The 27,873-nt window shown below is 35.0% G+C and overlaps 1 protein-coding gene across 1 annotated transcript; it reads right to left on the reverse strand.

Annotated features, from left to right (window-relative positions):
* LTN1 (listerin E3 ubiquitin protein ligase 1) lies at nucleotides 1-27,660 on the reverse strand. Its single transcript, XM_010722488.4, has 30 exons — nucleotides 27,507-27,660; nucleotides 25,374-25,577; nucleotides 24,941-25,039; nucleotides 23,956-24,186; nucleotides 23,144-23,196; nucleotides 22,631-22,811; nucleotides 22,070-22,243; nucleotides 20,968-21,158; nucleotides 19,420-19,564; nucleotides 18,340-19,128; nucleotides 17,780-17,821; nucleotides 16,410-16,602; nucleotides 14,591-14,830; nucleotides 14,104-14,257; nucleotides 13,706-13,856; nucleotides 12,821-13,022; nucleotides 11,757-11,916; nucleotides 11,441-11,545; nucleotides 11,025-11,167; nucleotides 9,680-9,815; nucleotides 8,630-8,774; nucleotides 7,829-8,042; nucleotides 7,298-7,535; nucleotides 6,347-6,421; nucleotides 5,254-5,440; nucleotides 4,642-4,813; nucleotides 3,221-3,441; nucleotides 2,540-2,734; nucleotides 1,819-1,986; nucleotides 1-1,102 (listed from the first exon to the last, which is right to left on the reverse strand). Exons 1-30 carry the CDS (start codon nucleotides 27,546-27,548, stop codon nucleotides 1,040-1,042), a joined length of 5,313 nt encoding a protein of 1,770 aa, XP_010720790.2. The 5' UTR covers nucleotides 27,549-27,660; the 3' UTR covers nucleotides 1-1,039.
* Between the last annotated feature and the right edge of the window lie 213 nt (nucleotides 27,661-27,873).

Genomic DNA, 27,873 nt, shown 5'->3' on the forward strand with positions numbered 1-27,873 from the left:
TTCATTCATTCCTCTTATTTTATTGAGTTTTCCAAGGAATCTGCCATGGAACAACACCATCCAAGTTGGAGTATATTAGTATGCTACTGCTATTAAAAAAAACAACAACATGAAAAAAGGTTATTGGAATGAAAACGATGTTAAATTCTGATACATCTATCATGTTCATTTAGAGCCCTTATTATTATGAGACTTTATGACTGGAATGACATGGTAAATTCAGTCATAGTTTATGCCTCAGCTAACAAAGACATTAACTGAAATAATGACAATAGAAGAATTGATTGGTGTGCACGTCTTCTTAAAAACCAGTCTGCAATAAATGGGCAGTGTTTCTCATTGTCATGCAGGAATGACAGTGCCCTTTGTACTACCTTAAACTTCAGGGTTTTCATGAGTGCTGGTTGGCTGAGGTTTTTTCAGAATATAAGACAAAGATGAATGCTCAATTTATAAATGTTAATTTAGAGCATGCTATGTTTAAATTTTACACTTTAAACAGAAGGTTATCGCCCTAAGTCCATGCCTCAATGTTTAACTGCAGCTTTTTTTTTATTTTTATTTTTTGTTTTACCTTTCCCATAAGAGGAACTATTGTGAACCCACATATACTATAATCAAAAAATCAAGTCTTTATGCCATCAACTCTAAATTCACCTGTTATATTAATAGGCATGATCTGGCCTTAAGTGCATGCCACCATGACACTGAAAATAAGAGGTTTTAATCAACTATGCTGTGGCTTAAACACCAATTTTCAGACATAACTCTACATCACTTAGGAATTTTTAACATATCTTAATACCTTAAAAATATACAAATCAAAATAAATTATTCTTATATATTTCTTTATATCAAAGAAGACTCTTCAATCTCTTACAAAAAAACAGTCCAGAGGTAAATATGTGTCATATCCCAACAGTCAAGATTTTTAAGTAATAGAAATTATTTCCAAGTAGTTTGCTTCTTTCAACACACAGTTTATTGCCTCTTCTTCGTGTATTACTTAGCTCACAGAAAGAAGACAGACTGTTTTATTTCAGAAAAATGTCTCTCGACAAAGTGGACAGGTGGATTTGTTGCTGGACGTGAACCATTTGTACTGAAAAAGAAATATGACAGCTTAATAGATGAATGCAAGCTAAGTATCAAGAGCGTTGTTTTGTCACTAGTAATAAGCATTACTAGTGAATGAAGAAATCAAAACATTCATTTTACTTAAAAAACAGTTAAAAAGCCCTTTCCCCTTACATACATACATCTGTGTATGTGTATACACATACACTGCATGTGCAGAAGTTTTATTCTAAAGACATACAAAAACCAAACGTGCACAAAGTAATTCCTGTCCAGTCTAATTTTAGCCAAAAGTTGTGTTTTCAAAGCAGCAGGAATTCCTCTCTTGTATGGCAATACAGGTGTCAATATGCTCCAGCATACTCAATAACCATACAAAAATACCTATGACATTTGGATATAGTTAATTATCCAGATTAGCAGGTCAGATGAGGAGCATGCTGTGTAAATTAATTTTTAACTTTTTCTTCTCCCTTATCCAAGCTGCTAACATCAAGATTTTCTTGCTACACCCAAGCCAGATGTAATGGCTTACATTCTAGTAAATACAAAAACTCTTCAGAGTAGAATTCCTCTCTCAGTGCATCTTAGCATAGAATTCATGCAAATTATTTTGAATTCACTTAATCCCAGATATTCCAACAAAACAAAGGAGAATTGATGTCACTGCAGTTGAACTACCTTCCTCAAACTATTAAAGGATACTTTACCTATTTAGAAGGATTTAGTGTAGGTACTTACCAAGCAAGCTGAATGAAACTTTTTCTTGCATGTTCTGCAAGCTTTTTTGGGCAGAGAATAGTTGGAACCATGAATGACTGAAAAACAGATCATGCAATCTTCGATGCCCTCAAAACGTTTATCCACATTATTTTTCCACAGAGATAGGCCTTCCATAATACTTCCATTCTAACAGAAGAAAAAGTTACTACTATTACAGAATTCCTTCAGAATATTCTTACTGTTATACTTAAGTACATAAAGGAAATGAAACCTGAAGACTCTAAAAATCAAGTTATTGGCAACGTGTAGTTAAGTAATTTACAAAACCAACATATGAACTATACGTATTAGTTTAATCTTTAGAATTGCAAACAAGCCTCTCAAAAAAAAAAATCCTTTCTTCTAAACTCAGATGATGCAACTTCAGCAATCACCAATCTCAGGTATATATTCTTTTTCAAACTATATTTGAGATGGCAATGCCACATGCTGTGACTACTGGCCCATGCCTTATGAGATCTTATAATTCTCAATTTTGGCTATGGATTTTTCAGGACTAACTACGCAGATAATTTTACCTCCCTCTTTGTTTTAACATCTGGAGAAAAGCAGATGGTAAGAGAAACAAATTCCATAAAGAAGTTTGTGATCTGAAGAGATGCATTATATAAATCTAAGTTGTATATTACGAGGAATATTGTCGTATGCTTTCAAAACTAGAGGCTTTCTCTAAACTCACCTGATGTGTAAGATACGTGCTTAACTGCAGCATCCAGTTGCGCCATTGCTGAACAGCCACACCAACTCTCTTTCCACTCTCAACTGTTATAGACCCCAGTGGGTAATTTGATGGAAGCTGTATTATTAGTTCAATAAATATATCATCAACTGAATAGGTAGCAATGACTTCCCGTGCAGCAGACCGAGCTTTTACCTATGAAAAAAAATGCAAACATTAAAAATCTCTACAATCAGACACACACATCCTTCTCTAGCCTTTTTAAAATATAAGACCTGTAAGTACTACAAACATTAAATAATTTTCTTACACTAGGAAAACATTTTTCTCAAAAGAGAATAAATTCACTCATATCTTGGCAATCTAAGAAATTAACAGCCATTTTTCAATCTAATGGCTGATTATATTTTTTTAATGAATCAAAAAGTAGTATACTAATAGCAAAATCTTCCATTTACCTCTTCTACTTTTCCAATGTTCATAAAACCCATTCTTTTTGAACTCATTCAAAACAATACTCATAAACAGACACATATCAATAGCAAGCTAAATTATGTTCTCATCAACCATGTAGAATATTAAAATGCAATCATGTAAAATACTGTAATGGTTAAGAAACAGTGTTTCTTTCATGTTCTACAAAAAGCAAAATAAAAAAAAGGAACAACAAGTCTTACTAACCGTCATGCCATTAAATAGCTGTGTGCTAGTCTGAACAGAAGATATTTCCTGGGAAGAAAGCACGCTGCTGACATACTTGCTTGTAAATTTATCCACAACATTGAAGACACGTTTCTCACAGCTATTCCACCAAAGCCTAACCATGGCTGGCAAGTCTTTCAGTGTTATATGATACACAGAACAAGCCAAATGCGGGATCTGGGATGACAGGGCTCCCGCCCCTGTGAGAGAAAAGAAAGGACATTAAAATACCCTAATATATTATTTGCAAGTGTTGGTTCTTCTACACCATGTAGAAAACAAACAAACAAAAAAAAGCAAAACAACATGATATCAATATAAGTGCGGAAACTGAAATTCTGTTTAGTTCTCTATTTCTTAATATAACTGCTTGTTTGAATACACCCTTCTCCATCTGTCTTGTTTCTTTGTCTCTTGGAGTAACGCTTAATGGCTAGAAAATCATCTTCTGATTTTAGAAGATGAACAGTAGGTAGAATATTCAAAATCCAAAAATCAAGAATAATTTTACATTCTGGAAATTACAAACTGCTTACTTTGGAGTGATATTTGAGGTACACTGGAAGTTTGCAGTGCTCTACAGAAGTGTACAAAGAGATGATGCAGTACTTGATCTAGAGTCTGACAAGCCTGCCTGTGGCAGGGGGACTGGGACTTGATGATACTTGAGGTCCCTTCCAAACCAAGTCATGCTGTGATTCTGTGATGAGGGAAATCTTTCTCTCAAAAAATGTTCTGTTGTTAATTCCCCAAACTACCTTATTTCTGCTTTTCTGTCATCCAGATAAACAGCTTTGCAACATACAGTGATGTTCAAGCACAAGACTAAGAAATGATATCTCAGTATCTTTGTAGGTACATCAATAGATGTATCAACAACTATACAGGTACATTGAAAAAAACATTTTTAATGAAGCAACTTTCAAAACCATTTCTCTGTTCCATGTTTCTCAGCTAGAAGAAGTGGTAACTTACAATAACCAAGATTCTTCTAAACGCAATGGTAAAAGCAAGACTAATGATTTAATGTTTCAAAAATTTTAAATATTTTAAAATATATATTAAAATCCATTCTTGTTTTTACATATTCAAATAGAGAAAAAAAAATCAATTTAGCATTAAAAAAAAATAGAAACAATGAAGAAATCCCATATCACATATTTTCATATTTTGGAATATGTGTGCATAGAGAAAAAATACATCGCTGCTAAGTATCATTTTCCAGTTTTGTTTCAATTATTTTTCTGTTAAATATTTCAGCTTCCTTTGAGCTTCAAATGCGGAATTATTGGGAAAAAAAATTAAATACATATATTTTATTTATTATTTTTTTATTATTATTTTTAAGCCTGAAAGGTATTAAAACCTCTCTCAAATACACAAATATAATTTTTACTAACCTTTGACATCTAAATGAAGCTCTTCAGTAAAGAAAGTTTTTGTATCCTTATTTGGAACTTCTGAAGTCAGCCCAGAAAGGACAGGGTTTTCAGGCATAAGCCTGAACAAGTGATAAAGCAGTTTGTTCAAGCTTTTAGTTCTTCTAAGGTATTGTGAATAGAGAACTCGCAGCTGGTGATGTTTGAACAAAGGAACAAACAACAACAAAAATAAGAAAAACAACAAAAACGAAGTTGAGAATAAAAAGCTTACTCTGCAAATAATACATATAAGCTTCTATATGGAGGAAAAGTTATTCTGACATTCAGAATGAGTGTTTAGAAGAGTGATCTAGTTCTTAGTAACCTTTTGAATGACTTGAAGATCATAAAATGTCACAAGCTTGTTTAAAACCAGCAAAAAAAAAAAAACATTTATGAATTTTAAAATTTATTACTCTAATATTGCCATCCTCGACAGACATCTACTGATGCTTTTGGAACAGAGTCCCAGTATGTCCAAAGGAAGTAGGACAATATACAATTAAAAGAAAGAGGCCAAATATAATCTCAATACCCAAATCAAGTAAACAAACTATTAAAAAAAAAAAGAAAAAAAAACTGAGCATATACCTGAGAAGAAGCCGCTTTGAAGAAAGTTAATGTCAACTTCCAAGTGAGAAGATATCCTAGAACAAGGCAGAACTCATCGCTCAAGGGCTGAATAACTGCAAACTCTCCAACTGGAATGCATTCTAGGATGTTTTCTAGCAAGAGCTCTTGGGTGGCAAGGACAGACATAAGAGCTGCTGGAGGTGATCTATGGAAAAATGTTATCTGGCATAGTAAACTGGAAACTTTAGCAGAGCATTATCTGAATTTATATTCACAACTTTCCCAGCATCCTTTAAATAAAGCAATGTATGTAGAACACAGAAGGGGTCTTTCACTACAGAAAAACTTATTTTCAGATTCACACACCACAGCTACATCTTAATATTTCTTTCTCCTGTAAATAATAGTTGGTCTCTCTCCTTCTCAGAAGAAGGATATAAACTGAATTCTTTCCACATTCTGATAGGATGAGTTTGGTATATGGCTGAGCTGATTTAAACTCCACCATGGAATGCTTAAGTTTTTTCTTTAGTCAAGTCACACCAACAATGGAGCAATCAATATGATGGGTTGGGTTTTGGCAACAGATTATAACACCCTGTGCAGCTCTGTTTTAAAACACATTATTAATCATTGAACTGTGGTAAATAAGTAAAAATGATTATCCTATTCCCTATTCTAATTGTTGACTTTTTCAGATTCAATCTATATAAAACGTCTCCAATTTTGGACATCTTTAATTTATTATGTGGATAAAAGGAATAATTGAGGAAGTTGAAGCTATTGGTGCAGCTAGAAATATTCTCAATACAGCAATGCAGTTTAAACATCTTTTGAGATTTTACAGTAGAACATAGATAGTCTAATTACTTTAGTAACTGGATTCAGAAAACAATTACAAATATTGTTTCCAGTTTTAGTAAAGATACAGATGTAATCAACTATATTGTAGATTTTCAATATTCATACCTCTTATTGTCATAAGAATGTCATTTTTTCCCTTAATAGCTTCTGAAAGACAACTACTGTGCTGCAATTCTCAACTCTTTAACAAATAACAACAGGGAAAAAAATATTAAAAAAGAAAGAAACATGAGGAAAAAATACATACAATGCTAATTCCTCCTCTTCATCACCATAGGACTTGAGATCTTCATCATCAAATTTAGGCAACTCAGGCATTAACCTATAGAAAGACGGAAAAGAAATGAGATTTAATTTTTATTTATTTTTAATGTATCCAATGCATAGCTTTCTAATTATCAATGCCAATATTATTGACAATGAGTAAAATCAAGCAATTACTTTTTAATAACATCATGAAATCTATAAGTCATGTCATCCAAATTGGTTCCTGAATGGCAATAGCCAAAGAGCACGTAAGCCTTGCTTAGTTCTCCAAACCTCCCAAACACCTAAATTCATACTAAAGGAAACATCTCCATCTCAGAACAAAGCTCTTACAACTTAATGCCTCAGTATTATGGTAGCTTCTTATGCTCCAGTCAGCTGCTTTGCTGCCTGCATTTTGAGCAGTCAAAGGCACATAGCAATCTTTAAATTCTACGTTCACTCTTTTTGTATTAGAGATATCAAATAAGTTCACAAGAACACAACACGTTTTTCTTTACTTTCTTCATTTTCTTATCTAAATTAGTGAAAATAAGAAGGTCAGACTATTTAATGATGCTGTGGTTACCAAATCAAACCTGGAATGTTGCAGTTTACATTTCAGGATTTTAAGAGTATTAAAACAAGTGCTAAAAATAAATAACTTTACAGTTACAACAATACATATTTATAGAAAATAAAATTGTATTTTCATGTATTGCAGTAAAACTTCTCTGTATCTATTTAGTTCATTTTGACAATTAAATTTAGCATTCGTGGCTTTACATCATGTGTTCTAATCTAGAACACAAGTTGTCCGGTTAAGCATTTTTTTTCTCCATAGTGGCATATCACTTTGCTAAACATTTAAGTGCCTTTTCTAGAGCATATTTTAAAAATCAATAAATAAGGGGGAAGGAAGTGAAGAGAGTGAGACTTTTGTTGATCTTACTTATACAACATGTGGTAGACTGAAACCTGAACAGATCTAGCCCGGAAAAGCAGCAGTGGAGATAATGTATTTAACAGAGTCTGTAGATTATCTGGAAGATTTGTTTTCTGGCCTGCAACAAACTTTGCTGGTAGCTTATGGTTTAACAACTGATCCTTCGAGATGTAAGTTAGAGCTTCACCCAAAGACATTAATACGGAGTTCTGAAAAGAGCCTTCAGCTGCAGTTTTTGTTTCTCCTATACAAAAAGGAAACAGGTAAACTGTGATGCACAGTGTATGGATACTATGATAAACAAGCATAACTAGTAACAATTCAGGCTACAATTAAAAGAGTCTACCTTAAAACCAATGGAATACAATTACTTTATTAACTAGCATATGTTGAAAAATACCATTTTACTTTTATAAACATAATATTGTGTTAACATCATATTCCTATGAACCAAAAAATGTGGCCAATCAAGTTCTACTTCAGAATAGCCTGATTACATACTGCCAATGGCCTCCTTGCCAGCTGCCATATACCCACCTGTGACTTTCACAAACAGAGGTAGCAGCAAATTGTGAATTCCTTCAGAAAAGAATTCTTTCCATTCACTGACCAAATTCGCAGGAAGGTTTTCAATAGTCTTAGAAGCTGCAGGTTCAAAGTAAGCACTGAGAGCAGATGCCAGGTCACAACTGACACAGGCAAAAATCTGCACAAGTGGGACATGATAGAGTGAATGGTTTTCAGATGTTGTCTGGAAGAAAAAAAAAAATAAAAAATAAGAGGAAGATTTCATAATAATATTTGGTTTAAAGCAGATGTTTTACATTCCTTCCCTATAGCCCAAAGTACTATTTCAAAGACTCAATTGCAAAGACTATATTATAACTATTTTAAAAGTTTAAAATACAGATTACATTTTCAATAAGACATGCTGAAATGAAATTCTAAGTCTCACCAATGTTTATAATTCTAGACTACTTCTCTTACATGACCTTCTTTACAATGATAGTCTAAAACTGCCACCAAGTGGATTCAAAAAGAAATGTATGCATCTGTAGCTTTTCCACTGCACTTGTGCAGCCAAATGAGCCACAAATGCAATGTGAAATCATCTCACTTTTCCAAACATAAAACTGTACCCAGACCATGCCTACATTTCCAAATTGCAGGAAAAAAAAAAATCTATAAAAATATAGCTGTTTCCCAGTCTAATTTTGAAATTCCTCCCTCCTTGCTCCCCATCCCCAGCCTAAATTAGCCTGTTTTGTTCCAAGAGTATTAAGAGGATTGCATTATAAACTGCAACGTAATGATTAGTAATAGTCTCTTTGATATTACCTCCAACCAAGCCAGCATGGAGCACATGATAAAGTCCCATTCATTATCAGCCAAAGGAGCTGTAGAATACCTCAGCAATAAGGGAAGGTAGCGGATCATCTCTATGTTGAAACCAAGCAATTGAGCACTTGTTTCTTTCAGATTGCTGAAATAAAAATACAACTAAAGCTTACGTATTGTCATGTTGTAACTGAAAGTATTAGTTTAATTGCCTTTGTTTTCCCAACTTAGGGCACATTAGTTTTGTTCCAGGCTACTACCCTACATGCTTTAAACACTTTGTCTTTCAAAATGAGAATCCTACATTAACTACCAATTCAAAACAAGTCAGTCAACTGGTACAAAATGGAAGATCAGAGGTACTTGTCATTTGTATGTTATTTTAACAGATTCCTAAAACTTTAAACTGCAAAATTTAGTAATTTTAACAAAATAAGAGCAAGAAAAATAGTTTTCTTTTTTAATTAATAACTTACTTAAAATATAAGCCCTCAATAGTCCCAATATTGTAAGTTATTTACAAAAGGTGTTGCCTGGATTTTTCTCACTATTCAAACAAATACTGGCACATTTTAACTCTCTGCTAGAAGTTTAGCTTTCCAAATTACAATGTCAGGTCCAGAACTTTAGAAAACTTTGATACCTAACTTAAGTGTCTTTCTCCTACCTTAAGCAATCACAGTTTTGAACTGAATCTTCAGCTACACCTGCAAAACTGTTCAGTTCTGTATGCTTTGAAAACAACTTGAAAGTCCTCCTAGTTTTCCAGCTTTGCTTACAAGACAGAATTACTGTCAGGTTGACTTTCTTACATATGCTTACCTTCAGGTAATTCCTTTCAGTATGACTTATTAGATACTTCACAAAGCAATCTTAAACTGCAAGATGCAATTCAACAGAAACTTAAAAATATAGTACTAAAATGGTGGATGACAGCATTAAGTTATTATTTTCTTGGTCTTGTTTGAGTTCACAACCACCCCATATTTTTAAACTCTTTAGAAATTGGGAAAAAAAAAAACAGTGAAAATATCTCAAAGTTGCACCCACCAGCTAAAGAGGAAGCTGTCCTCATTATCATTTTTCCAAGATATTATGATTTTTAGTACTCCGGGTAAGAGGTGATCACAACCAAAACTTTTGTCTTTCAAGCAGGAATTCAAAATGGAGAGACACCCAAAAGCTCCTACGATACAACAAAAATATTATGTCTCAGGAGGCATTAATTATCAAGGTAAGATAAACATTAGAACAAGCATAGATTGGACCCAATATCATAACAGAGCTTGGACAGCAGCTATTTTCTTTTAACACTTAATCTGTAGGTGCCATTATTAAATTAGAAGTACTATAAGCTAAACGCTCAAACCAATAACCAAAAAACTCCTGTAAGATTCACAACAAACTAAGCCTAAAGAGCAAGCATTATAAAAACTGTAACAGTAGAAACATTATCTTCAATTGCTACACGAAACTAACATTGAAGATTTCCTTAATTAAAGGACATTCATTTGAAAGATCTCATCCAAAAACATGAGAATGCTACCAAGGGACAGATGCCAACAGTTTAAAATGGCCATAGAGATTTTTTTTCAATTTAAGTGTGGTTCTGTTAAAAAAGAAACCATAGAAATAAACCTTCATTTTTTATTTTTATTTTTTTTATATATAGACAAGTTAATAAGACGATGTGCAAGAAATCATGAAAAAAAAAGTATCAAGACAGAATAGAAGGGTTTTTGGTTTGTTTGTTTGTTTGTTCTTAAGATCACACGTAATTCAAATACGTAGAAGGATTTTGTGTATTTCTGAAGATTTCTGTAAAAAAAGTTTTCAGTCTTATTCTTTCTACAGGATATTCAAAGCAATTATAACACATCAATTACCTCATTAAGTAATTTTTCAAAAGCTGTTAGAGATGTGCATGTACAGCAGTTCTTACTCAGCACATGACGTAGCATTCACTATATGAACTGCTCAAAAAACTAATTATGAACTTCAAAGGAATTCTCACTAAAACCAGTCACAACACTAACAGTAAACAACAGAAATATTTTGCATGCTATAAAAAGCTGAAATGATGAATTGAAAATTCCAGTGTTTGCAAATGTGTTCAAATCAGACAGACCAAACAAGAAGGCTGTATCAAAATTCTTTTGACTGATATTGTTAATTTTTAAGTTCTAATTTTAGACCGGGCATGTATAGATGCACTTCCTTATAAAGACAGAAAACCACAATGCCAAACAGTCTAGAAGAAATACGCAAACTGTAGACACGTTCATTTCTAGTAAAATTGATATGATTATAGTTAATTCACATAAAAGCAAACATTATTACAAAATAATGTTCTTAAATTATAATGAAGTATGCTGAGGTAGAAAACCATACTGACCATCAGTACTGGAGAGCTCTGTCTGTGGACATGTCATAAGTTTGGCCACGCAGTGAAAAACAAGTTCTCTCTTCTCTTCCTCAATTAAAAAGGGTGATAGGCACTGAAGTGTATGCAATCTGCCCTCTGTTAATGGCAGAAACCTATTCAAACAAGCAGAAATTCAAAAATAAACTCAAAACTTTAACTAGTAAACAAAATGATAACTGCTTCATATTGATCTAGAGGCCACTTAACAGCCTGCAACGTAACTAATCCCACACACTATACAACATTTCATTTTTGCATTTCACATATATATACAACCAAATTTTCAGTCTTCAGATGTTGATCATCAGAATCAGTATCATTTAACATCAGCAATATTTGCAATGTCTATTTTGTTTAAGAGATGACAGGCAACAGTATTTAGATACCCTTCGCTCGTCTTAAAAAGCTTTTTCATCTCATAGGATACAGCGTCTTCTCCATGAATCACTTTGGCCATGGTTAAGGACCAGAGTCTTCCGTGTTCCTCTGATCTTCAAAAGAAGAAAATAGATCCTAGTTAATATACACATAACATAAACAGTTCACCACACAAGCGTTTGGATGAAATATGAAACAATATACATAAGGAAAAACTATAGCATTTAACAGAAGTGCTTAACAGTCAATACTCTACACACTGCAAAGTATAAAGACAGAGCTAAGGGCTGTACTGTGGTTGAGGTTTTACTTGTTCTTACATACCTATCAAATATTGTTTGCTGAAGGTTAGTTGTATTACTGAGTGCACTGAACTTCTCATATGTGATGTGCATTTCTTCTAACATATGTAGATATTCCAGAAGCAGATAAGGAGGATTCTCCAATTCTTCAATCCATTGTAATGAATACAACAGTTCTGCAACTAATTCAACAACAAAACCAACTGCTGAGTATATTCAATGGATAGGTAAGAAGTCTGGTTTTTGTTATAGTTGTTGGGTTGTTTTAATGTATTTGTAATGCATTAAGACAACAACAGTTATACACAATCTCAGATATTTCAGAGCACAAACTGGGTTATTTGACATTACAGCATAAAACACAAAAGAAGAAAAAGGAAGAATAAACCACTATAGATGTACAAAAAGTTTTAAAGGAAATGAAGCACAAGAAGTTTACACCCTCTTCGTAACATTTTTTTAATATACATTTCTGCAGACAAGGCAAACAAGATCTAAATCCAGAGCACAAACAAACAAAAACTAAATAGATAGCTAGCATGTGCTTGGTTTTTTGTTTTTTGTTTTTTTTTTTTTTCCCTCTAATTGGTTTACAAAGACCTACACTGAACAATTACACTTTTCTTCACAGTGGGACATCTAGAGGTAGAATTGTTAATCTGACTATGCTGTCTCTGATCTTACATTTTTATAAACCAAAAGAAATTAAATTTCATCCAGTAGAATTCAGAAAAGGTGCATCTAAATGCTAAAGGCTTTTATTTGATGGCATGGATACAGCTACTGTTATCCACTCACCCCAATGCACCATACACGCTTTGGCGAGGAACAACTTTGAGATTCACTGTAAATTCAAACTTCCCTAAAATCAAAGTCCTGTTGAGATAGCATGTATATAAAGCAAAAGGCCCTAAAAGTGTAAGTACACACTCATACTTAAAAAGGAGACCTGAAGCAAAACTATATGCATATATATTTCTGATACTCATGTGCTAAACTTTCATTATTCAATTCTAAATCAACCTGAATTGACAATCAGAACTACTACAAAATCAAACTCCTTTAAATTTTACCACTGTAACTTACTTATATTGTCAATTTTCTTTCTTTCAGCATCCTCATTTCCCTTCACCATATCATTTTCCAGTACAAGTAGCACCATTTTACTTAATAAGGCTGAAGTACACAGATGTCCTGGAAGTTTAGTTGTGCCACATAGCTTAACACATGATCCCAAATGTTCACAATTCATACTCAGCCTTCCTTCCAAAAGAGGTTTGTGCATCCACTGTAATACGTGCATAAAAAGTTTATGAACAAATGATTGAGATCTAAAAATGATATACAGAAGATGATCTATTTAATGTTAAAAATTCACAACGATTAAAAAATAACCACAGAAGATACAAGTTTATACCAAGAGCATAATATTGAGGATCACCCCCTTGTGTACATAACAAATAAATCCACAGCAGTTACTTGAGCCTGCATTATTGCCTCTGAAATAAACACATACATTTAGAATGCTATACAGCTTAAAAAAAAAAAATAGTAGGGTTACTGAAGATTAGTAGTTGGACAAAAAATTATTGCTCTCTCTCGATCTAGTCATGCCAGCATTTTGTTTACAATCAGCACATCAAGTTACCCTGCAGATATTAGTGTTACACAAAAAATAATCTTATAGATTAGTTTACTTATAGAATATCTTCAGGAGATATATTCTGACAGACAAAATTTCAGAGTTGCAAAGTAAGTTGCCAACATTTCATGCCAAAAAGTATAATTTCACAGATTTTGCTTGTCTCCAGCAGTACTGATGGGGCCATAACCATACAGATTTTGTCCAACAGAGATAGAGGCCAAAAAGAACCACAGGACACATGCTGCTATGTATAATCACACCTGAAATGTCATGCAATTGGAGACAGGTAAGGTTAACTATAATGTGAAAATCAATTATTTTCATACCTCAGCAGAAAGAGACTCACGTAATTTTTCCCATTCAGTTCTGTTTGGCATAACGTGCTCAATATAAGCTCCCACAAGACATCCAGACTGTCTGTCAGCTTCCAGAAGTGTAGACAATAAGTCACTAACTGCAGAGATCAAAACCTGAAAGCTGAGAAAAACAAAAAAATGCTGCAAACAAGTTTGGCACTATCAAGCAAAATCTTGTTTTATAAAATAGAGAATGCTATTTACATGCTATGTTTTAATTATGCTTTTAAGCCATAGTTCCCACGTCTGACAGGTTTAAAAAACTCTAAATAATGCAGATGCCAAGTAAATATGGAATTGTATAGGTTTGATCTTCATTTGTTTTAGGGAACAACATACTATGACATGGACATGCGCATCACAATTACCTTTTGACATCTAAAGAGGAAGACTGAATTTGATTCTTGATCCATAGTGCAGATTTATGCAAAAAGGTGCTCTGATTCTGCATATTCCGAAGATGACGGACGAGCGAATTTACACCAGATATCCAAGTGTGCTTTAACTTGCTTGCAAGCAAATCTATTGTAAAAAAATAAAATAAAAAATAAAAAGCTGCATCTTAGAGCAATGATCACGTGACTAATGGTGCTAGAGCAAGTAGAGAATTCTTTTTTCTACATTATTACACATGATCACTGTCATGGGCAAATATGTAAATTTCTGGCTGCAGAACAATTTTAAAGTTAACTTTTATACATAAGTAATATTTTGTCTGAGATTAAGAGCGATTATTTTCACCCCCTAGCTGATAATCCATCTCACAACAAGATCTAAGAGATAAGTAAAATGACTGACAAAAAAATAACAGTACAAAACCAGACATGGTGAGAAACACTTCTTCCTTCAGATCACCTGTTAAATGTGTGGCATCCTGCCTCTGAGCACACAGTTGGAAGATGGTAAGCAGCAAGTCTTCTGAGGATGGCATCAGTAAACACCCTTTAACTGAACTGAAAAAGCTTGAGGCTACATCACAGATAAAAGATACAGATGGTTCAGTATTTCCAGCTTCTGAAAGATCCTTAGCTTTAGACAGTGCTGCTTGAAGTTTATCAATAATCCTTTTGACGTAAGTTTCACCAATCAAAGATTCTGTTAGGAACAGGAAAAGAACAACGAGCTTTGATAAGTTAACAAACGATATCTCAAAGACATAATATGTACCTACATGCTTTTTATTTATAATACGGCATGCAAAAATCAACTGCAAAGTAGTTGCAGTCTTATGGATACCTAAACTCTTATCCTTCTTCAACAACCATCTTGGATCAGGTAGCCAAGTATCCCTATAATCAAATATCTTTATCTAAACCAGCTTAGGTAAAAGACATACGAACAGAGCAAATGCAGGGTGATACCTTTAACCCTTCTCTGACTTCCTAATTTCTGGCAACCCATTGTGAGCCAGAGATTCCACATGGACATTGGATATAATTAACCCAGCCGATCTATCTCCTATGAATATCACTCCCTTTCTGGCTGAATCTATGTAGGCTACTTCCATTTATACTCAAACTCCACAGCATACTGTTGCATTGAGTTCCACTAATTATCAACTGTATGAAGCAGCATGCCTATGTCTTTCCTCAGGCTTTAAACATAGAAACATTGGGTTCTTCTCTTTTAAAAAAACAATGAGAAGATCCTTCCTATTTGCATTTTTTCATATGAATTACAGAGTTTATGGCTCTTTATCAAAAACAAACCCCTTTGTAAACTTCCTTCGTAAGCTGAAGAGTTCTCATTCTTTTGATTCTAAACAGAAACCATCACTTTTGTCTAACAAATTCTTTGGATATTTTCTGATTTTATTGTAGCTTTTTTTAAAAAAAAAAAAAACAACAAGCAAACAAACAAAAAAAACATTTAAGTGAACAAGAATACTGAAGTGACCAAAACTACAGACCATAATCAAGATATTGACATCCTAGCGCTAACAATGATATTCATTGGTCCTCAGTTTTTCTGACAACAGTTCCTAAAAACTGATTCTGAATTTTAACAGTTCACTGAAGAGAGAAAGCCACAGTTAATTTCTCCCTGGACATACTTTTTATATTTATTAGTCACAAATTTCAGTTTTATTTTTGTCAGTTAATCATTCAGTATCATAACATACTGCTACAAATCCCTGCATTTTAGTTACGATTAATCTGAATAACGTATCAGAAATAATTACCACCCTTTCACAATTCATCCTTATTTCCCTTTAACTCCTATCACTTAATAGTTTACCGAGCCATGAAAAGCCTTTCCTTTTACTTCATCCAGTTTACCTTGAGAAATTCAGAAGAGAGAACACATCAAAAATCTTTTTGAAAGTCATATACTCTACTCTGACTTACACAAGTAAGTCGAGAAGAACCCTGAAGGTCTCTTAGACTTCATCCAACATGCAGTAAAAGACGTCACAAATCACCCAACAATAAATGAATGCCTTGAGCTTAGCATTATATTCAAGTTCTACAAGTTGATAAACAGCCAAGTCACTGAGAAATCAGCCCCAGGACACCATGAACCATAACGAATCAAGTTGGTTGAAGTTTCTGTCTGGAGAGAGGAAGGAGTTCTGATGCTCCTCTACACCGAAACTTCCAGAATTCTGGTAACAAAAACCAAGTTTAAGTGCAGTATTTACAATTCACAAACTCCAAAGATGAAATATGTTTACCATTTTTAATGTGTTGTGACAACACCAAGCTCAGGACGGTCCATTTTTCTGAAGAGGATGATTCTGGTGAGGTTGCTATTGGTTTTAAACCCAGGTGACACAGATCATCTGCCAGCATGACAAGTCTTTCTCCAAGCATATCTCCTTTCAGCCACCCAGAGATTAACGAGAGTTTTGTTGTGCTAGAGCATGCCTGAGTGACAAAAAGAAAATAACTCTTATAATCTTTTGAAGCTACTAACTTCTATTATGAAGTATAAGATTAATATGCAGTCCCCAGAAACCACAAATCAAACCTACACAAGCAGGAATCCTACTGGGTCAGAAACAATAAGTCTCTAGGTAAATATGTCTGTGATCATTCCCTTAGTTTCCTTTTTGGCTAAAGACAAGACAGCAATTTACTGCTAGATTAGACTTCTACTTCAAGGTGAAGCAAGACACCTTCTAAGAGCTCTCCTTTTTTTCTCTTCTCCAACTACAGAGGCCAGAGAATGCCTAAATCGGGGTAAAAAAAGAGCTAACTTTCTGGTAACTAAACCTTTTGGCTGAAATAAAATTTATTTACAGCATCTGAATTTCTCTAAAAACAGATGACAGGTCACAATCAGAAAAGCATTGTAAATAATAATGGGATAAAAGCTTCAAAAAAAAAAAAATACATAGTATCTGTAAGGAAATGTACTATTGTAAACCCAGTAGATAATCAGTCAAATGATGCAAGTTATTGTCAAAAAAATTTGTAATACACTCCATATTTCATCCCATGCATTCACTTGCATACCAATTTTTCAATATCCTTGTGCAGAAATAATGGGATACTACCTTTTTCTTGTGCACACAATTTATGGGTGATAATCATTTCACAGCATGCTGTCTAGATCCCTAATCCATCACTATTTCATAGTCTTCAAAAACAATACAGCAACTTACATACCTATTTTTGAAGCAAATATGAACTCTATGATAATAAACAGAGAAAGATAACACAAGTATTGGTGATAATCCCAAAATTATCAGTCTAACACCCAGCTCCATTTTCTCTAGTTTTGAAGAGATGCCCAGAAACGAATCAGGAATCTTCTGGCTCAAAGGGCAAGTTGATCAAAAATAGAAGGGACAAAGATGCATGGATGTTTTGTGTGCACACGTGTGGGATTTTTCTGTTCATTTCTAAGACTAACCCTAGTTCTAAATGGGGTTAAAACAAACACTTTGAAAGTATTGCTGCATTACTTTACCATTAGTTTGAAAAAAAAAAAAAAAAAGTAGTAAGAAAAAGGGGTTTAATACATCTAAATCTCAAAGATAAAACTAGAGAAACATTAAAAACTAAGCAAAATAACAAAAAAAAAAGTCTAAAGAAGTACCTTCTCAATTATCTGGAGAAAAACAATCCATTTCAGGTCCATCTAGAAGAAAAACAAAATTCCAGAAAATTTAACAGAAAGTATTTACTGAATTGGAAGTATTTAATATCTTTTTCTGTTAGTTGTAAAATTTGATTTTCTGCAAGTGATAAGCACAAGTTGCTAAGTTTCAAAGTAACAAAGTTATTTATCAGTTATTTTGCCTCCCAACTCTCTCTCTAGCATCTAGACCAATAAAGGCGTGTAATTAAAAGAAAGGCCTCCCATGACTAAGCATAAAAGCACACTGTATGAAGATGAAGAATAGAGAACTTCTCTGATGTTACTTTTATCTATATATGTAAATATATATGTAAACAATTATTTTTACATATATTTATATTAAAATATAACTCCAACACTGTAACGTCTACCTTTTCTAAATCTACTTCTGTTTGGTTGAACAAGCTCACACAGAATATAACTCACTCTACATCTGCAAAATAAAGAGATTTAATACCCACATAGCATAAAAAATAGTAACTTCAGCAAAATCTATTAAGAAAATACTCAAGACATACCTTCATTAAATCATCAAGAATGACTTTCCTTTCATCATTACTGTTGCAACAGTTAAGCACACTGTACAAAATATCAACCAGAAAATGCATGTCTTTCCTCCAGTCTTCTTTAAGCCAAGTTATTAAATTCATATAGAGAAATTGTACAGATGGATTTTCATTATGAACTTTTATGTCTTCTTGAGATTCAGCTGGAGGACAACTTGCATTGCTTCCCGGCTCTAGAAGTACTTGAAAAACTCTGTTAGATGAAAAAGAGTTGAGGAGGGCAGAAAGGAATTTCAAATGCTGCTCTGATTTCTGTTCATTGACATATACAATACTCAGCTCAGAAAGGTGGCAGACTAAATTTTCTAAAGGTTCTTTCCTTAGAATTGAACTATGCTGCAGGTCAGCTTGTATTTCAGAGCCACTATTATTCCTCACTTCTGTGATCTTTCCATTCTCCGTGTTCCTTTCAGATTCATCCTCATCTGAAAATTTTACTTTTAGGGATTTTCTATTGTTTAGTTTCGTAGCAGTCTTTGGATTTTGAAGAAATTCCAGCATATCAGATATGGCAAACAATGTCTTCTCATCAGCCTCCAACTTATCAACATGAAGTATACACATTTTTAAAAGACGGTCCCAAAAATTTGACAATAGTTTCTGGAAAACTTCATTTGTATTATCATCACTAGAGACTTCAGCTTTCGCTTCCCAGGAGCTTATTGTTTCTGCTAGTTGATAAAATAATGGTCCATTTTGTAACCTGGGCTCCTGAAGTACAGCATCAGTTAGAGGAATTAGCTATAAAGCAAAAAATAAAAATAAATTGATCCAACTAGAAAAGCTTTTCATTGTTCCTAATACCAGGAAATTCTATCATTTTGAAAAACATTCTGGAAACCAAGACCAAAAACCTCAAAACTATTAAGACTGAATTTATACCAAGGGAAATATTGAACAACTTTAATAACATTATTTTTCACCATAAAATCTAGTGAGATTTTGAACAGAGAAATAAATCCTGACAGAAGTTGATGGCTTTAGCTTTGAACTATTACATGCATGTGAAAGAACAGTAGGTAGTTTTAATACCTGGTCATATATTAACATCTGATGTATTTGTCTTTGTTCATCTTCATCTATTTTCTGTAGTATGGCAAAGCGCAGACATTCCATAAAAGTAGTTATAATTGCTGAACTCTCTGAAGGACTGGCTAGTGCCCGCTCATTTGACAACCTGTTGAAAGGTAACAGTGGGAGGTGGAAGTAGGAACAGTCAGTTGTCTAAGCTTCAGAGAAAGTGTAATACTTCAATGTAACCCTGATTATGTTGCTTTTATCCAGACAAAACCCATTTAGTTGTTAGACAGAAACGAATTCAAGAGGAAATGCTCAAAGAGTCAAAACAATAAAACTAGGCATGTAATACAAATTATATTAACATATCTTTTTCATCTTGTTTCAATATTAAATAGAAAGGGAAAAAAAACACCAAACAACTATGTAAATTGAGGAAACTTCTCCAATCAAGAATACAATTTACTGTTTCAGCTACTTGTAAAAGGTCACAAAAGCTCACCTACAGTTTTCTGTACACACTAAACAGGTTTAGGTGCTCATGAAACATTTAGCTGTTGTACTAAGGGACATGGATTAGTGGGAAAATACTGCTGGCTAGTGGATGGTTGGACTGGACAGTCTTGGAGGTGATTCCATGATTTTACTATTCTATGAGATGCTATTATTATTTTAAGCCTGTAGCTTATGTTATAATACAAAAAGAAAGGAACTAATCACTACAAGGAAAAAAAATGAAAAAAATACACAAAAAGCCATCGAAAGAAGGTTTCACCACAAGTTTGATTCAGAGTGACCTTGATGCTTAAATCACCATTTAAAGACCACACAAAATTACTGTACAGTACTACTTTCTCAAAGAACTCTGCTAATGATCACCTCGCCATCAGTCAAGAACTCATTTTAGTTTAAATACGTTTGGTTTAAATAATTTTAGTCTTTCAGAAAAATATATATATTTTGAGTATATAATGCATACAAAGTATGTAAATTACATTTGACAGACAGCTGCTATTGACATTTTAAAGGAAAAAATACGGTAGCAGTTCAAATCCTTTAAAATCAATATAACAAGAATTAAACGTCCTGCACATAGTAGGTTTCACAACCACAACACTAACCCTCAGTAATCTCTATAATAAAGTGAGACCTTTTCACTGGCAAGAAGAACCTGATGTCTCTGAAGTAATTCAACTTGAAATTCATTTCCCATTTTTCCTTTCAAAACTTATCATGGAATAAACACAAAACCTTTGACAAAGAAAGATGTTTTTGGCAAAGAATATGTAACAAAAATCACACAGGAGGTTCAACAGGATAGAAACAGCTGCAAAGGACTGACTTCAGCACTTTGACTTTACATATGCAAAAGTAATCTGAAAATGTTATTTTCAGATACAATAGCAAAGAAAGTGGTTTCTCCCCCCGAAAATGAATGATACATGCATATTTAAATATCCTCAAGCCAAGAGATATAGTTACCTATGTTTAAATACTTAAAGATTAGTCCTGTTTCCAAATATAAGAGACTGATAACAAATAAGTGCAGTTTCTGGTTCATACCCTTGAATCACTGAGCTGAAAAAAGTTCTGAAATATTCCAGCTTTGGTTCTGTGATGCCAGGAGGTATCTTGCTAATGAATGGCAAAATATTTGGGTATATAACAGTAGCTAGCCCTCGTCCACCTTCTCGAAGTACTGTCCACAGTTTTGGTAGAACTCCTTTTCTGGCATTTACATGACTCCAACAGTCCTAGGGAAATAAATACACTTAATGTAAACTAAAAGAGAAGGTGTTACTTTGGAGGAACTCCTTAGATAGACATTTAATCTATCTGGTTAAGTTGTAGCTGAAGCAATTCACTGTAAAATTTAAATTGATTTCCCCTATTTTTAGAAATCATTATTTTAGCTGTGAATTTTTACAAGTAATTGTGATAAAACTGCAGTTAAACACTTTTCTTTAACGATGCTGCACTTAAGAATTTTTCATAAAAAATTATTAGCATAACTGCTTCCTTATTTAATTCTTTTCTTATCATTAAGAACAAACATCGATTTCAAAATCCTAACTTCAGAAGCATCACTAACTTCAAAACTTCCTGAAAAAAAAACCTTCTGATGATTACAAAATACCTCAGCACTTTCTTCTCACACCTTAAAGATTTTCATCCTCTGACCTATCGTCATTCAAGATATCTACAACAAAGCTGTTTAACGTGTACCATGTATGTTTATGGGAAGCACTGCTAGTCCTGCTCTTTAATTCAGTGAATCTGATATTTCATTCTAAAAAATAATTTAAAAAGTTTGGAACTAAGAATTAAGTCAGAAGAGAAAACAAAGAAAGCAAAAAAGTACTGAAGGTCATTTTTGTAACCTTCTTCAACCAAGAAAAAACGTTCTATCTATTTTTAATCCAACAGATTCAACTTAACTTAATTAAACTTATAAAACTACCCCTCTGGATACAACAGATTTGCAAGTTACACTGATACATTAAGGAGCAGGAAGGAGCGTGAAGCATTGATAAGTTCATGTTATTAATTAAGAAGAAAACTCAGATAAGCTGTTCTTTATTCCACACAAATAATTCTGGTACCTGGTAAAAAATTAAATGCAACATTCCAGTAAAACATCTGCCCCTTAGGTCTATTATGTTACCTCAATAGTGGCAATAGCATGAAGGACAGCTTCCCAAAGAGCAGGACACACCACTGCATCACTGTCATCAATATTGAGAAGAACAGCGGGACAAACTCTTGGTGCTTCAGCTTTCACCAGCTCAGGCAAGTACTGGCAAAAAGCAGAAGCCAGCTCAAAGAAAGCTGAACGAACCTGACGGACCACAGAAGAACAAAATCATTAGGCAAATGGCAACACATAGTTATATAACATTACTTTTAAAGACAACAGGCAGGCTCCATATTTTGGTACAACAGCAAAGGTTTAAATATTATTAAAATAACTTTTAATATTTTAAAATAATTTGGTCCTTGATAACATGCATTTTACTAACATTACATTTCACTTCCTAATACATCTCCTGTTAGGCGAAATTTAGAACAATATTATTCATTTATGGTCTAGAAGTCTAGAACTGTTTCAAACATAATCCAACAAAAAATAGAGTTCATTCTTGAAGGACACAAGAAATTCATATCTGCTTAAATCCAATGCATTGTCTTGAATGAAAACTCACCAAAACAATTAAAATAAAATTACCTGTGGTGTGCTGTGTTTACCATATTTCCAAAATTTGTTTTGAGACAGAAGCGACATTAATTTTTCCTCCAATGAATGCACCTCTTTCTTTGGCAGCATGCTAAGCAACTTTTTTAAAGCTAACAAGGAACAGGTCAAAATCCGGAAAAATTTGGCTTCTCTTTCTTCCTCTGGTACAGTTCTCAGAAAAACAAAAGAACACAAAATTAAAGTGAACCCTAAATTAATCAGCAGGCTTTCCATATGCTCCAGTGCTACCAAATTATTCTATTAAGTACTAGAGTTTCAAGTCATCCCATCTTCCACAGCTATTTGTAAATACGACTTTAAAAGATCTGAAACAGGAATTAGGCAACTGATAAGTATAAATACTTTCACAAACCCCAAGGAAAGTTGCTGGGATCTAGAGTCACATAACTATTCTCTCTCTTTAACAGAGCTAGATCCACTACCTCAGCAAGAAGAGTAAAACTCAACATAGACCAAGAGTTAAACCTATTTAGGTTAGCATACTGAGGATCACTGAGCGTGTCAGGTGTTTCTTTCAGAAGATGATCTTGAAGAACCTAGGGAGAAAAAAAATAATAACAATATATCTATGCACATACATACACACAAGAGTATAATACTAATGTGAATAGTATAGCTTACATACTATTCAGAAACAGCTCTACAGTAAAACTTGCGAATCCCTGAGCTGAGTTTCCTAAATATATTACAGACATGCTAGTGAGCAAGAACAGTTTTACTGACCCCCAATGGCTGTTGTTGAATCCAGGCTTTCTAATACTCAAGCTGCAGTCCTACACTGACATGTTTCTCGCAAAAAAAGATGATAAACTGAGGCAAAACAAAATGGTTAAGTTGGCATTCAATGGCCAGCAATGCAAACTTTATCTTCTTAAATTCAGTTTCAAATATGAATAGCAGAATAATATTAAACTTGGTAGCAATACCACTTGTTGGGGGCATTCTGAAACAGTGTTCAGCATTCTTTAATCATCCACTATTGCAGCTAATCTGCATCATTATTCTAACTGTCAGCAACATTATTTGATGATTGAGCATCACTACAGAGAAATGCATGCAGTAACATTCATCTTATTAATTCTTCTGGTTGTATGGTTCCATTGCAACAACATGTGAAAAAACAAGAGCTATCTTTGTATCAGCCTTTTCTTCACATTAGTAGGAGCACAGCTTCAGGTGAAAAACAAATTTATCTTACTGAAATTTAACGATGAATAGGTGGAGACAGGATGAGTTTTGAACTTTTAATAGAAGTTGATACATACACACGAAGTCTTAAAGAAATACCAACTCACATTAAGAATTTCATCTTTACAGAACGCTAAGGCTTCGGGTTGTTTGCTTGAAGGAAAAGCTTTTTCAAAAGCTTCTTTTGCAGCAGAAGCAGCAGGGGAGTAAGTGTCACATTGTGCAATTAGCCAGTATCCCATGATACTTTTTAAGTAAGGCGCCAAGTGTTTTTTCACTTTAAGAATCAGCTGCTCAAAAGATTGCTGAGTTGCTTCTCGAACACGGCGATCGTGATCCTGTTGAAGTGAAAAGAAGTATATTTCTGATGCCAAGCATTTCAAAGCAAAAGAAATCACACACACACACACACACACACAAAAGCTGCTTTTGTTTCTCTCAGTTCAGCCATTTTTTGCAATGAATCAAGCTATGTAGATTTGAATATTCAAATACTCCTAAATAAAGAAGAGTCCTAAGTTCACACCAACATATTCCTGATATATTACACATCTAGAACCATAAACTTTCCCAGACATAACTACAGTCATATCTCTATTTTATACAAACACTTAACAGAAAGACAGGAGGAAAGAAAAACAAAGTCTTGAAGACACTGTGAATTGAAACTACCGTAAGTCTGTAAAATTGTGCACTTATTTGCAGTTTCTCTGTGTATATATGTTTATTTGTATATCAATTTACATCACGATTTTCTATGCTCTTGGCTTCTAAAAGAAACATCAGGGATGATTTTAATGGATTCTAATGATTCATTTTGATCAATATCACGTTTTCAATAGTAGCCATTCCAGATGGAGGTATCACAATTAAAGAACGACAAGGTCCAAACAGCAGAAAGAGCCCAGGCATCAACAGTTGAAGGTTACCCCACTGCCAATACAGAAACATCTCATTAACAAAGAACGCTACTTTCCCTCATTTTCTTTTTCCTAGAATAAGCCAACAATTCCAACAAAAAATAAGACCACCTTATGTGTTTTTACAGGAAACATTCAGGGAAATTTCTAATCTATATAGTTTTGTACTTACTAGTGAGATTTTACAATAAATTCTTGGCCAGTAAGGAAGAACACCTTTAACAACTTCTGCTTCTCTTTCTTTGCACATCGCACCAAACTCTTGCATAGCCTAAAAAAAAAGATATCAGCATGATTTAAGAACTGACACATAGCCACATTTTCCAGTTTACTAGCTTCTACTAGATACTGCAACTCTCTTTCAAAAATTAATTTATTTCTTCAAGTTCAGCATCCATAGAGTTAATTTTACGAATGCTCTGTCAGCACTGTCTGATGGGCAGCCTTAAAAGTCTTTCAAATTATCTTCTGTACTGCAGCTTTAATAAATATACTGGTATGAACATACAACCAGATACCTTGATAGATTCCTCTCCAAACCCTCAGAAAGTCAGGACAGCTCTTCCAATATAAATTTTTTTATTGGGTAGAAAGTATACACTTACTTTTAATTTTGTTATGATATCCCTTTTAGAGAGTTTTCGCAAGACCATTCGAAAATCAGCATCCACGAGGCTGTCTATTTCCTCTGCACCCTGAACTGCAGGAACATAACCTAGATCACTCTGCGATGTTCCAAAGCCAATAAACCCAGGCACTGTTCCACGTTCTTTGGCGAGGAGCTCTGCAGCCCGGCCACTGCTAGAAGGCTAGCAAAGGACAGAGACATCAGTCAGCTATACACATCGATCACTTATTTAATTTTGCATGCATCAGGCATTCAAAATAACGATACGATTTATAATTAACCTTCTATTTAAAACAAAGCCTAAAGGGACACCCACAATTTAAACATTGAAATCTGACCTAGCAAATTATTTTCCTCTTTATTTTCAACATTCCATTTCCTTATTATGTCTATAATCCATGAACACTGATGGAAATTTATATTATTTTTACAAGTACAAAAAAAAAAAGTTTAATAGAGAATTCATTTCATAAGTTAACAATTTATTAAGAAAATATTTCTCTTTCTTCACTGCTGCTTTTCCAAGTTCTTCTCACATTATTGTCTATGAACCAACACTGCTCCTGCGACACGCCCAGGGGGTTAGGAGGAAAACTTAGACACCCACCAAGGAACCCTACCAGCAACAAAGTAAAGGGTCAAGAACAATTTAGAAGAATGAATCGAAAGGATACATATATAAGACAATGTAACACTGTCCCATCAGACTGCAGTGAGCTGTTGGAGTTGAGCATTTATGCTTGGCCCCAGTTAACACACTGCTCATGCTATGGCCTAACATTTATTTCAAGAATGCTCTTCTGAACAGACTGTACTGAAACTGAGGGATGCTTTAAAGTTATCTGTAATATTGTATCATAGAATCCAACAATAGAATCATTAAGATTGGAAAAGACCACTAAGGTCATCCAGTCCAACCGTCAGCCTACCCCCACTAACCACCTCTTTCACATTCACATGATTCTTGACCATCTCCAGGGACAGTGACTCCACCACCCGCCTGGGCATCCTGTGCCAGTGCTTCACCACTCTTTCTGAAATTGTTCTTAATATCCAACCTAAACCTCCCCAGAACAAAATGATATCATTACCTCTCATCACTGTCACCTGAAAGAAGAGGCTGACCCCCACTCTGCTACAACCTCTTTTCAGGCAGCTGTAGAGAGCAATGAGGTCTCCAGAATGAATTACTGTTTCCTCAGCCACTTCCCATAAGACTTGTGCTCCAGATCCTTTACCTGCTTTGCTGTCCTTCTTTGGACTTCAGGCAAAGGCCTCAACACCTTTCTCATAGTGAGGGGTGCAAAACTGAATACTCCAGTGCAGCCTGGAATACAGGGGATGACCATCTCCCTGGTACTGCTGGCGGCATTATTTCTGACACAAACCAGGATGTAGTTGGCCCTCTTGGCCACCTCAGCACACTGCTGGTGCATGTTCAGCAGGCTGATGACCAATACCCCCACATTCTTTTCCTTCACACAGCCTGCCAGCCACGCTGCCCTAAGTCTGTAGTACTGCATGGGTTATTGTGGCCAAAGCACAGGACCCAGCACTCAGTCTTGCTGGACCTCAGAGGGTTGCCTTCAGTCCACTGGTCCAGTCTACCCAGATCGCTCTGTAGAACCTTCCTACCCTAATACACACCAAATACTTTTTAATTCATAATGGTCACTAGCTTTGTTTTGGGCTAATGACAACTTGCTGAGGTTCACCCTACTTTCCTAATTCCCCTCTGACACACAAGACACACGGACACACTACCCACAGTAGTAAGATACTTTTCCTGTGCATGAAACCTCAGCGCCAGTGACGTGCCCTACGGTATCCCTTCAGTAGACGGTGGGCTGGGTCAGAGGTACCCAAAAACACCCCTCACCGGCACCTCGGTCAAGTTTCACCCAGGCCACACAAACCCCAGTCCAGCAAGGAGCCGTCCCGCGGCCCCTACGAAGGGAACGGACGGAGTAGGGCGGCTTCAACTGCCCACCAGCGGCGGAGGCCACGAACCGCGAAGCCGCGCTCCGCCACCCGCCCGTCCGCCCACCGAGGCTGGGCAAGACGGCCCCACAGAGGGGAGCAGGACAGGAAGGCCGCAGCGCTCACCTACCCGCACATTGCCCTTGGTCCGCTGCTTGTTCTTGCCCCCCATGGCTGCGGCGGCGGCGCTACGGGCCGAGGACCGGCGTTTCCGGAAAGACAAGTAGCAGCGATGCGCGGGAGGGGAGGGGTCAGCGGAAGTCCCGCCTCCCTCATGAGCCCGCCCGTTTCGCTGGCCCCGCCCCTTCACCTCACGCCTGAACGTACGCGCACCTGGAAGAGGACGCGTGGGGCCTTTATAAAACTGCTGTGTTCTGTGTAAAATTAAAAGTGCTTGACGATTTGCATACTCTCAGCCGGGGAAATCTCTGTGTATCAAACAAAATCACTGTGAACTGTCACTACAAAAGATATCCGAGCTAATTCTATCTGTATAA

This window comes from Meleagris gallopavo, chromosome 1, assembly GCF_905368555.1.
Source record: "Meleagris gallopavo chromosome 1, MGAL_WU_HG_1.1, whole genome shotgun sequence".
Classification (NCBI taxonomy): domain Eukaryota; kingdom Metazoa; phylum Chordata; class Aves; order Galliformes; family Phasianidae; genus Meleagris; species Meleagris gallopavo.

What these genes read in the sequence shown, in the direction of transcription:
- LTN1 (XM_010722488.4), bottom strand. Translation starts at nt 27,548, where the DNA reads ATGGGGGGCAAGAACAAGCAGCGGACCAAGGGCAATGTGCGG. An exon ending in GGATGCCACACATTTAACAG is followed by an intron (nt 14,258 to 14,590) that starts GTGATCTGAAGG and finishes TTTTTACAATAG; the next exon opens with ATTTGCTTGCAAGCAAGTTA. An exon ending in GAAGAGGAGGAATTAGCATT is followed by an intron (nt 5,441 to 6,346) that starts GTATGTATTTTT and finishes ATTTTTCCATAG; the next exon opens with ATCACCTCCAGCAGCTCTTA.